This window comes from Echinops telfairi, unplaced genomic scaffold (genome assembly GCF_000313985.2).
Source record: "Echinops telfairi isolate 266 unplaced genomic scaffold, ASM31398v2 ScPeMD7_3533;HRSCAF=4204_0, whole genome shotgun sequence".
NCBI lineage: Eukaryota > Metazoa > Chordata > Mammalia > Afrosoricida > Tenrecidae > Echinops > Echinops telfairi.
The window spans coordinates 19,556,276-19,568,941 of record NW_022107431.1 but is presented as its reverse complement, the minus strand read 5'-3'; the positions used below and the strand labels follow the sequence as shown (position 1 = coordinate 19,568,941).

Sequence of the window (12,666 nt, the reverse complement as noted above, 5' to 3'; positions counted from 1 at the left end):
GTGCTTCTTCCATGTGGGCTTTGTTGCTTCTGAGCTTGATGGCCGCTTGATTACCTTCAAGCCTTTAAGACGCCAGATGTGAAGCAGTACTTTCTGACGTTCCCTCACATTTTTGAATTTTGGAAAAGAATACTGACTGTGCTCTGGAATGCCTGAAGATTGAACACACCTGTTTTGGAAGCCAGCCAGCCAGAATGCTCTTAGAAGCACAGATGGCCAGCGCGGCTTCATCTAACATCCGTTTAGACTTGTTACCGGGAGGGACCCGTCCCTCTAAAGGACCTCGTGCTTGGTACAGTGGAAGGTCAGTTGGAATAAGGGAAGACCCTTATGGAAATGGACAGGCTGTGACAATGAGCCAAAACATAGCAAGGACTATCCGGTGACGCAGAAAGGTATGGCAGGAAGCAGGGAGGTCACAGGCCAGTGGGTGCACAGTCGCGTGGATCCGTGGTCCAGGGGATGTGGCAGGATGCTGACTGTTCCCAGATTGGCTCCCAGGGTCAGCAGCCCACAAGAGGCCACCCCTGGAGGCAGACATAGTGTCCAGCAAGCAGAGAGGACAAAAGGCCACAGAGAGAGGCCCCCAGTGTTTTGGTTCTAATAAGGCCACCCCCAAGGGAGTCACCCTCAGATTATGAGCTGATTGAGAGATTGGACACCCCGACACTTCACAGAGGTTCAAGTTGACAAAAAACATGCCACAGCATCTAAGAGGAACACTTTGAAGTCTGACCCAAACCGTGGTCTTTTCAAGGACCTCCTACGCAGATCAAAGCAAGACCTTGGGTAAGGACAGTGGGGGAATTATGTATTTCATTTATTTCATTATGGTGCTGGTGAAGAACTTGGAAAGGGCCATGAGTTTTAGAATGAGCCCTGGCCCCCCCCACCCCAACCTCATTCCTTTAACCCTGTTAAGAACGAACAAACCTGTCATGGAAGAAGTACAATCAGAATGCTTCTTGGAAGCAAGGAGGGGAGACTTCATCTCAGATACTCTTGGTATCGGGAGGGGCTAGTCCCTGGGAAAGGACAGCCTGGTTGGTAATGTAGTGAAAAACTGGAAAACCTCATGGCTTGTATTGACCCAGTGGCTGCAACCGTGGTCGCAAACGTAGTCATGCTGATGTCGGTGATATGGGACCTGGAGGCATGTCTTCCTGTTGTACACAGGAGTGGAACCGACTGGATGGCGCCTAACGACAGCGCCCGGAACCTCAAGGTGTTCTCCCAGCATCCACAGTACTCCTTTATCTTGAAGTAGGGGAAGACAGACATCCCGGAAAGAGTCATCCCAGACCCCCATGCCGGTCTCCCTCCTGGTGTTTGTCATTTATTGCTGGTCGTGGGAGGAGGCAAGGAGGGCAGCGTGCTTGCCATTCCGTAGCCTCTTCTCCCAAACCTCGTCTTTCAGGGAAAACATGATCAAAATCTCCTCTCAGAGCTCAGGGCTCAACAAAGCTGGTCTGTGGATTCTGTAAGAGGACTCTCAGGGTGGACAATTCCAAACCACACCTGTCTTCGTGCCATCCTGTCTTCCTCACCCGCCTGTGCTCCCATGCCCCTGCCTTCATTATCTCAGGGGGTAACTCCAGTGCCAGTGCTGCCGCGCATGAAAGAGAATATAAATAGTAACGGAGACATCCCCCCACAGCAGGCGGCGCGCTGACGTGGCAGGAGAAGCCTTGGGACGGACACTTCTCTTTCTTCCCGGAAGGGAAGAGCTCAGTGCAGGTGGGAACAAAGCCTGCCCTCCCGGGACAATACTTACGTCTGAGCCGGCCCGACCCATCATGCGCTTTGGTTTCCAAGCCTCGCATCTGAATGTGGGCTTTGTGGCCATGGCTGTGCGCAAAGTCAGTCACGTGAGCTGAGTGCCCCTCAGGTCTTCCTCCAGAGGGAGAGGAGCCTCAAGGGTGGACGACAGCACCCAACGTCACAATGGAGCCTAGCGGTTCACGCTCTCTCGACGCACTTCAACGTGGCTCGGAAGTTGGGTTTTTAGTGAGCATTGTCTCTCAGGGTGTCCCACTTACACTTGGCTGAACCAGACCTTCCACAGGGGACATGTGCTCCCCGACTGAGTTTGCCCTTCGGAGCGTGGGGTGTGGATCTCTGCAGCTGCTGGCAGCCACAGGCACCCGGGTCGCTGAGGACTTGCCCGAGCTGGGCTTCCCCTCGGCCGGTCTGGTCTTGTCTTGGGAGTCCCCCTTTAACTCCCTGCCTTGACCTCCCCTGCCTCAGTTTCTCCCTCCGCAAATGCTGCCCCTTGGGTCCCAAGAGCAGAGGCCTGTGGTTTGAGATGGAGACCCTGTTCTGGCAGCGAAGGACTGGCATGCCCCTGCACGGGGCTGGGGAGGGGAAATGCCTGGCCCAGTGTGGTGTTTCTGGGGACACTGGCTAGCAAGCCACCCTCTCTCTGCACCGCTCGCCTGCCATAGCCCCTCTCCTTGCAGCTCACAGTCACGGGGCCTTGTTGTCTTCTCTCGCTGCCAGGGATCGAAGCGGGAGGTCTCCTGTTTTGCGGTACTTTTGTTCCTCTCATGGGAACGCATAAGGTTCACCCTTCCTTCACTTCAAGGCTAAAGAGATGGTGACCAGAAACGGTCTCAGCCTGAGAAATGCTGGTATAGAGTAAGCTCACTGACGTCAGCTGCTCCTGAGCCTGCCCTGTCTCATGGTGACCCCACACCATGTGACTAGATTGTCACGGCCCATGTGGTTTTTTTAATGCTGATTTCCAGAACTAGGGCAAACTAGTTCCAGTGGTGTGTACCGCCCCGGATATGGGAAGTGGGCCCCTGTCCCTACATGGTCTTTGTCTCTGGAAGCTCCCCTGAAGCCCATTCAGCAGCATTAGCACCAGGCACAGCTCCACTGGCAAATGGGCAGCCCTGGCTCTGAGGCGCATTGGCAGGAAGTTGAGACCCTACCCTGCCCCGGGACTCCAAAGCAGAAGGGCAAGAATCCTGTCGCTGAGCTACCAGTGCCTCCTATGATGTGGGCTGTAACAGTCATGATTTTTCAGAAGAACTGGGGTCATAAATCTTGTTATTTACATAGGTGATCATATTTGAGAAAGAATGTCTTCGGCATTCTGATGAAAACATACTTAGAATTCTTAGAATTCTGAGTAGCTGTAGCAGAAGTGACTGTGATTGTGGATGGACTGAGGGGTGGAGGGAGCTGGGTGGGCAGATGCTGAAGCTATGATTGTTGGGGGGTGGAGGGAGCTGGGAGGGGTAGATGTGGAAGAAAATGCACAGAATGATGCATGTGGGAATGTTTTGAAAAACTGAGGACCATGAAGTTTGGGGTTTTCTCCTTGTTGTAGAAAATAAAACATTAAAAAGACAACGATGAATTAGGATCACCTATAGGGCTGATTGAAGAGTTGGTAAATATGGCCTGAGGCACGTGTCAAAGAAACTGGTCTAAAACCCACTGGTTTAGGGTGACTTCAAAGAGAGCTTCTTGAACGGTGGTTCTCAACCTTTCTAATGCCGCGACTCTTTAATATAGTGCCTCATGTTGTGGTTACCCCCAACCATAAATTTATTTTCGTTGCTACTTCATCACTGTAATTTTGTTACTGTTATGAATCAGGTGACCCCTGTGAAAGGGTTGTTCGACCCCCAAAGGGGTCATGACCCACAGATTGAGAACTGCTGTTCTAGAACCTAACCATTATTATAGTGACTGAAAGACCCAGACTGTAGGAAACAAAGCATGACCTTGACCTTCTCCTCATCCCTGTAGGCTCAGCTTAGAATCTTCCGTCAGCTGGGATCACATTTCCCTCTCTCTCTCTGTCTCTCTCTCTCTCTTTCACACACACACACACACACACACACACACACACACACACACACACACACACGATGAAGACCAAATAAGACCATATATCACAGACTGAAAGGACGGATGTCTCAAGGGGAAAGTTAGAGGAAATGTTTAGAGACATGGGCATAATCAAGAAAGGACGAAAAGCAAAGGGAGCTAAAATCGCAGCTGAAAGGGCTACCTGCTGTACAAGATAGATGAGGGCAAAGCCCGGCTTTGAGTGAAAAAGATCAGCCAAAGGAGAATGGGCATGACTCAAGCTGAGGAATTGTATATGGATCTAGGATACTTTGCTGGTTGGGTTCACATCCGGAGGCTGGGGGATCTTCTCTCAAGGTTTATCAAGCGAAGGCAGAATGCGGTGCTTGTGAGAGGGGGTGGGGCACAAAGCAGTCTGACTCCGAGAGTGGAGTCAGCCACAGGCAGAAGGTTCTGGGCTGTCAGGGTGGACAGGAATTCTGACCAGAGTCCAAAGATCCTGAGGGGCCCTGGGAGAAGGTGCGATGAGGATGGGGGTATCTGTTGCACTGCTCAGGCACTAGGGACCTGCAGGTGCTATCCTGACACCCTCTTGTGTAGTGGAGATGCCACTCAAATTTTGTCCTTTTGAGAGAGAGCTGTGAGTACAAGGGGGGGTGGGGGGTGGGGAGACTCTGCAGCCCAGTGCGGTCTGTTTAGGCTTGCCTTCTGGAAAGAGGAGATAGCGTATAGCAGACACCTCGCTCCTGTGAGAAATTCCTTCAGAGAGGCTGTTACATTGTCTGATACTTGGCAATGAATTCTTCTGCCATCGAAAACCATCTACAATAATTGGAAATTCATGCTGGAACGCATGTGGGTGGTAATGGACTAGCAGGGGTACGTCATGCAGGCTCAGTGAGCCTGATCAGATCCACACATCCATTGTGTTCTGCTAGGAGAGGGCTGCGGCCAGCTGGGGGTCATTCCTAGTGGTGCATTGGTTTCTATGGCTGGGCTGCCCTGCTAATTGTCACGAGTAACTATTCCTCACACGATCATACAGACTCGGGGTCATGGTTTCTAAAAGCATTTTGCAATTTCTGAGGGCTCCTTTGCATACACATTTGGTATGCATGCTTCATCTTCCCAAGACCTGGCAGTATTACTTTCGTGGCTCTTTATCCTACACGCAAAACCCAATTTAATTAAAAGAAGCCAATCTAGTCAGGATGCAGCATCCCTGACTCTTAGGATTTACAGTTAGTGGCCCAGCCAGTTGTGTGAATGTCACCTTGTGCTACATCTGGGACCTGATAAAATTCAGATTGGCCAGGGGAACTTGATTCACGAGCATGGAATTTTCCAGTGGGGTGGGGTTTGGGAAGATAGGGATGTCATCCCATTTCCTTTCCTCTGGGTTCTTCTGAGCAGATCTGCACCTCAACGGGAGAGCAGCATCCTCAGAATGAACCCCCACCAACAAAGGGCTGGGAGCTGACTCGGGATCCCAGGGGTGTTGACTCTCAAAAAACGAAATGAAACTCACTGCCATCAAGCCAAGGCTGACTCCCAGCGACCCCCGGGGTGTTTCTGAGACCCTACCTGTTGATAGGAGTAGAAAGCCCAGCCTTTCTCCCGAGGAGCTGCTGGTGCTTTGGAAGTGCAGCCTGTGCGACTTGCAGCATAACCCCCCTGCCACCAGGACCCCACAGTGCTGTTGGCAGAGACTTGAAAATGTGCCTGCGTGCTCCCAGGCTTTCAGTCCTCCCCTAAGCACTTCCTGGGGGCCAGGCACTGTGCCCTCTGGCATGGTCCTTGGCTAAAGTGGCCAGACGTCCCGCTTTTGGCGGGACATTCCCAATTTTTGGTGTTTTAAAAAAGTCCCTATTTTTGGAAAGAATGCACGACAAGCTAGGGAATGGTCTATTTGGTCCATATAGACCAAAATTTTAATCAAGAATCCCCTCGTCCCCTCTGGTAATGGTGTCCTGCTTTAAATCTGGTCACCTTATCCTTGGCTTCCCAGAGGCTTCCAGGCTGATGGGTGTGACAGAATTGTCAACACAGGTCAGAGGGCAGAGGTCGGAATACAGGGGAGGGGACGCCAGCCTGGAGGCCTGCATTCCTGGATGATGTGGCTGGGACTCGGAGCTGGCTTTCGAAAGGTGAGCAGTCTCTGTGAGGTGGAGAGAGGTGGGCATGGGGTCCTGCCAGTCTGTTGCCTCTGTGCTTTTTCTGACGCCAGTGGAATGTCTCAGCAGTCTCATCAGAAGGTCACCGGTCACAGGGCTACAGGGACCTCCTATAGGTGTCTCTCTGGAGGTTATAGGGCTAAGACCTCTGCCCAGAACCTGAAGTGTTCTCCCGGGCTCCTTTGTTTTTGAGCTGCACAAAGAGAAAAGAAAGCGTCCTTAGGGGAAGCTCCCCAGCCTATTCGTTTCGCCTTGGGAAGACTCGCTCCTGGGCGGGCATGCAACGCAGTTGTCGAAGCCCTTGGTGCAGTGGCCAAAAACGGAGCTGCTGGATCCCTGAGGACCAGCTCATGGGCTTTTAGTCCATTGCGTTCCTCACGCCAGGTGATTGTCTGTTTCCCATCTCTGGAATCTTCTCTCTGTGGTGTAGGACACAGATGCTGGAGCCAGACTGCTTGGTTTAAAACCATGACTCAGCCACAGTTACCGAGCCATCCCCTGCCTCAGTTTCCCCAGTATGCGAGGTGCAATCCCTCTGAACAACAGAAGGAGACATGCCACGGTCCTGCTCAGTCCTCACAGTCTCTCAGGTTTGAGCCCATCGCGGCAGCCACTGTGCCGTCCACCTCGTCCAGGGACTTCCTCTTTTCTGCTGCCCCTGCCCTTTACCAAACACGAGGACCTTCTCCAGGGACCGACTAGTCTCTCTTCACAACATGTCCTAAGTATGTAAGACAAAGCTTTTCCACCCTTGCTTCTAAGGAGCACCCTGGCTTTACGACTTCCGAAACAGATCTGTTTGTCCTTTCAGCCGTCCGCGGTGCTTGCGTATTCTTCTGCCACACCGCCACTCAAATGCATGGAGGCTTCTTCGGTCTTCCTTATCCAAGGTCCATCTCCCACGTGCAGATGATGTCCCGGAGAAAACCATGGCCTGGGTGGCCTGAGCCAGTCCTCAGAGTAACACCCTTGTTTCTCAATACGCTAAAGCAGCGCTTCTCAACCTGTGGTTCATGACCCCTTTGGGGGTCGAACGACCCTTTCACAGGGGTCACCTAAAACAATCGGAAAACACATATTTCTGATTGTCTTAGGAACTGAGACACCGCTCCTCTATCTGACTCCAGGCAGGTCCGCCCACCTGCAGATATGCTGATCTGGTGAGAAAGAAGCTATCTCAACCTTTGCACTGATGTTGGCTTTTTATGCATACTGTCTCAAAATGTTGCCATGTAGTTTACTGTTGTTATATTAACACTGTTACCCATGCAACACCATGCTTCAAGACAAAATTTCATTTATTTCTCATTAGAAATAAATAGTTCACAATATATGATTACATATTGTTTTTGTGATTCATCACTATGCTTTAATTATGTTCAATTTGTAACAATGAAAATACATTCTGCCTATCAGATATTTACATGCCGATTCATAGCAGTAGCAAAATGACAGTGATGAAGTAGCAACAAAAATGATTTTATGATTGGGGGGTCACCACCACATGAGGACCTCTATGAAAGGGTCGAGGCATGAGGAAGGTTGAGAACCACTGCTCTAAAGAGTTCTCGGCTACAATGTATCCAAGAATGCATACAGAATGCTATGTCTAGGACAGTCTGAATGAGAATCAACACCATTTCACCATAGTTTCCCATCAATTGAAGCATTCCATTGTGGGCCTTCCTCCTACGCTGCACATTGGGGGCACCGAGACAGACACCTGGTGGCCCTTGCCCTCAGGAACCCTACAGTATTGTAAGGAAACAAGACATAAATCGACAGACAGCCCCACGTGGACAAGCATCACCACGCGTATAGTACTTTGTGGATATGCCCCAGCTTCTCACAGGAACCTGGGGCAGGAATGATCACCCCCATTTTCTGCATGTTGACTTGCTTATTAAATTGCTCATTGCTACCTGAGCATCAAAGGCATGGCGTGTATTGGCTCCCTGGGCTTTCCCTTCCTCCAGTATTGACAGGTGGTAACAACGTCCTGTCTGTGTGTGTGTTAGGTTTGGAGGAGATCAGCCTGTCTACATCAACATCATCAGGGACCCTGTCAACCGGTTCCTATCCAACTATTTTTTCCGTCGGTTTGGAGACTGGAGAGGAGAACAGAACCACATGATCCGCACCCCCAGCATGAGACAGGAGGAGCGTTACCTGGTAAGTCCTGGAACATGCCAGAAGGTGGGAGCCTCCCCGCTCTGGGGGAGCCTTCCCTCAGGACAATCAGTCCTGGTGGCCCTCCACAGAGGCCCCCTTCCCCGCCTGAACTGAGTTCAGGAAGTCCTTCAGTGTAAAGGTTGCTCGGGGGACCCAGTTCCAGACTTTTTACTCAGTCTCGCTCCCCTGTGTTGATGTTCATTCTGTCCGTTGTTGGTGCCAAGTTTCAGGGCCCAGAGAAGAAGCAGTCTTTCTGAGGGCCCCTCCAAGTCTGTTGTTGTGAAGGAGACCAGATGCATTTGGGGAACGTCCATCTCAGACCTTACCCCACTCTGTTCACACAGGCATGGGCTTCTGTGTTAGACAGGGTTCTCTAGAGAAACAAAACCAGGACACTTAAGATTTTACATAGGTAGGTAGATAGATAGATAGATAGATAGAACACAAAGGAATATAACAGATAATTAGTCCACACAGAAGTACAGAGGACTCAGTCCAACTCACTTCCGTGAAACAGTTAATATACTGGAAGTCCTTCAACTCACCAGAGCTGCTGGGTCCAAGGTCAAGGAAGCAGATAGCTGAGTCTTCTGTAGAGCAATGCAGGCAGTCCAGCCACAGGCAGCAAACAGCAGGTGGGTCACCAACAGTCAGCCAGATGACAGGATCTGACAGTCCCCAGTTCGAACGATGTATACACCAGCAGTGTGGTAAAGCAGATCTCAAAGGAACCTCACGCTCTGTCAACATGGTCCACGGGTTGGGTGTCCCACGGTTAGTGTAGCTTGAAAATTGAGGCAGAAAACTAGCTAAGGCAGCCACACACTGGTCTGATCACCAGAGAGCCAGAGAGAGAGAGAGGCAGGGCTCGCCGAGCCATTTATCTCTTTGCCCTGCTTAATCCTACATGTTCTTATTGGCTAGGTTGGCAAAATAAACCTACCTACCACAGCTTCCCATGAATCTCCCTGGAGATTCAGATCGGAGGTGGGACATGCCGCTGGCTACCTCCACGAAGTCACTGCAGAACAGCTGGAAGTTGAGTCACCAACTTCCAGGCCAGCATCCCTGGCCGCAGCACCCAGAGCTGCACTGTTGGGGGTTTTGCTGAGACCCTCAGCTCCACAGGGATGGTAGTTAAGGCCCCAAAGTTTCTACAGGCAGGGGAGTCGTTGGGAAAGACGGACAGCAGAGTTAGGCATCCTTCCTCTGGGTGCAAGCCCCAACCCCCTGTGGCCTGCACTGAGACAGCAGGATGCACACCCAGATGGAGGAGCCTGAACTGCTGCCTCCAGCATCTGACAGGGCCTGGGTCTGCCACACCCACTGTGCACCCATTCCACTGCTGGGAAGGAGCCAAGAGCCCAGGCCCCCTGCTGATGGGCAGGCACCTGCCTAGTAGCCGAAGCCAGACCACCAGCACAGAGATGAAACTTCCGTTTTGTTTCCTCGCTTGGTTTTAAAAACATAACACGGTGTGTGTTTTCTGTGCGTGCGCACACACGCATGCACATGTGGAGAGCAGGACTGTTCAGGATGACATCACCTGAGGGTCGATCTCACATGGTAAATCCGTGCTTGGAACTGGCCAGAGGGCAGACAGGTGTTCCTTCACCTGGGGGAAGGGGGAGACCCTCTCCAACATGCAGGAGCTGAGCCCCAAATGAGGGATGCAGGCCCAGACAACAAGAGGGTCCATGCATTGTTGAATGTGTGCTCTGTAAACCTTCGTCATAACAAGTTTTTAGAAAACTCATAGAGGTTCAATAATCCTAATTACTATAACACTGTAGCTAAAATAGCAGGTCATTTAACAGAACCAGTAGCAATAAAAAACGCCAGCACCAAAGAAAACAAGATCAAATTCAGGTAGCTGGCGGATGAAACTGCATGATCCAAAACACCATTTGATCGTGCAGGACTGACAGCTGTGACCAGAGGACTCGGGAAGGCTCAAAAAGGACATTGGCCTGGGGTTTTAGATTTGTGGGTACATCGACACCTGAAAGCCCGGCTATGGAAAATGCTTTTACTAACATATGGAAAATGTTATCACTAAAGACTAGGGATATATTTACAAAAAATAATCAATTTGTACTGAAAGACTGTTTAAAAAAAAAAAACCTCCATGAGTAGACTTGAGAAACCTGAGAGACGGTGAAGGTGAAGGTTCTATCAAGGGTTGTGTTGTTAGGTGCCGTCTAGGCAGACCCAACCCACAGCAACCCTATATAGAACAGAACAGAACACCACCCAGTCCTGCGCCATCCTCACAATCGCTCTCATGTTTGAGCCCGTGGTTGCAGCCACTGTGTCAGTCCCTCTTGTCAAGGACCCTCCTCCTTTTGCATGTTCCCCTACCCAGAACACCATTAATACAAGACCTGTGTTAGGCAGGGTTCTCTGGAGAAACAAAACCAGGATACATGATTTATATATATATGTATATATATGTATATATATGTATATATACATATACACATATATACATGCATGTATGTATATATGTGTATATACATATATGTATATGTATGTATATGCATGTGTGTATGTGTGTATATACATATATGCATGTATGTATATGTATATATACATATATACATGTATGTATATGTATACACACACACACACACATATATATATAGGCTTATACAATGAGAAGGAATATAACAGCTAATTAGTCCACATAGCAGTACAGAGGGCTCAGTTCAACTTGTAAAACAGTTAATATACTAGAAATGCTTCAACTCACGTGGGCTGTCGGGTCCAAGGTCAAGGAGGCAGACAGTGGAGTCCTCCCTCGGGCAAGGCAAGCAGTCTGCCCACAGGCAGCAAACAGTCAGTAGCTCTGGAGCTTAGTGAAGCAGGCCCAGATGGGCTATTGGACACAATCAATGCAAGGCGACAGGATCCACTAGCCTCAAGCTGAAGGGATGTGTGCACCAGCAGAGTGGCGAAGCAGGTCTCGAAGGAGCCTCAAGCTCGAGTGACATGATCCACAGGTTGGCTTGCCCACAGGTGGTGTGGCTCACAGGTTGAGGCACAGAATGAGCTAAAGCAATAGCGCGCTCTGATCACCAGAGAGCAAGAGAGAGGGGAGCGGGCCTTGCAGAGCCATTTATCTCTTTGCCCTCCAATCAAACTGCAACCTCAGTAATCACACATGTTCCTATGGGCCAGCTTGTCACAATAAACTTAACTTTCACATGACCCAAGACCCGAACCCAAGTCTTCACTCCCCAATGCAATATTTGTTCAACAGCATAATGCTTCAGTGAGATATTTTGACAGCATATTCCAAAAGGGGAATTTTCTTTTCTTCTTCTTTTTTTTTTTCCCACTACTTTGGTTGTCATTTTTAAGACTTAAAAACCCTAATCATTAAGGACCTGTTCAGTTACGGCTATTTTTTTACGCCGTGGGAGGTATGAATTGAGACTGCAGACCAACTTCCTAGAGGAATAATGTATTCTCACTTCATCTGCATAGTTTGTATTGGACCTTCATTAACCCACTTCTATGTGCTTTTAAAAACATTCCATTCAATGGAGCACATTCCGCCTAATAAAAATATTGTTTCAAAGTTTCTGACTCCGTCTTGGGCTGAGGAAAGCTAGATGTGAGTTACAGTGGAAGCCGCTGAAAAGAGCCCAGCTCCTCACCTGGGAACTAGGAAGTGAGGGCAGGTCTGTCTCTGCTCTGTCGCGCACTTTTGGGAATCGTCCCGTATTGCATAGTCTTCACACACACAAACACGAACGTTTGAGAGGTGTTAGCTTCTGAGGGAATGTAATGGTGGTTGGTTTGGTTTGCCTTGTTTTTTAAGCCCATCATTCGAATGCACTGCCACGGAGTCGATTCCCACTCTTGGCTAAGTGCAAGGTCAGCAGTTCCAAACCACCAGCTGCTCCATGGGAGAAAGAGGAGGCTTCCTGCTTGCATCAAGTGTTACAGTCTCTGAAACCCACAAGGGCAGCTCTACCTCATCCTATAGGGTGGGTATGAGTGGAGCTAAGTGTTTTGTTGGTTTTTTTAGTATTTTCTTTTTCTTTCTTTCTTTCTTTCTTTTATCATTTTATTAAGGGCTCATACAACTCTTGTCACAATCCATACATACATCAATGTGTAAAGCACATTTGTACATTCATTGCCCTCGTCATTCTCAAAACATTTTCTCTCCACTTAAGCCCCTGGCATCAGGTCCTCATTTTTCCCCTCCCTCCCCCCTCCCACTTCCCTCATGAGCCCTTGATAATTTATAAATTATTATTTTGTCATAGCTTGCCTTGTACGACATCTCCCTTCACCCACTTTTCTGTTGTCCGTCCCCCAGGGAGGAGGTCACATATAGATCCTTATAATCAGTTCCCTCTTTCCAACCCACTCTCCCTCTACCCTCCCAGTATCGCCATTCACACCACTGGTCCTGAAGGGATCATTCATCCTGGATTGCCTGTGTATCCAGTTCCTATCTGTACCAGTGTATATCCTCTGG

The 12,666-nt window shown here is 49.6% G+C and overlaps 1 protein-coding gene across 1 annotated transcript in view; it reads left to right on the top strand.

Moving 5' to 3' along the window:
- The window catches only part of UST (uronyl 2-sulfotransferase), a 230,629-nt gene that overhangs the window by 91,547 nt on the left and 126,416 nt on the right, over positions 1–12,666 (top strand). The window contains exon 5 of the mRNA XM_045294568.1: positions 8,018–8,171. Coding sequence (XP_045150503.1) covers positions 8,018–8,171 — 154 coding nt within the window. The remainder of the gene's footprint in view (positions 1–8,017; positions 8,172–12,666) is intronic.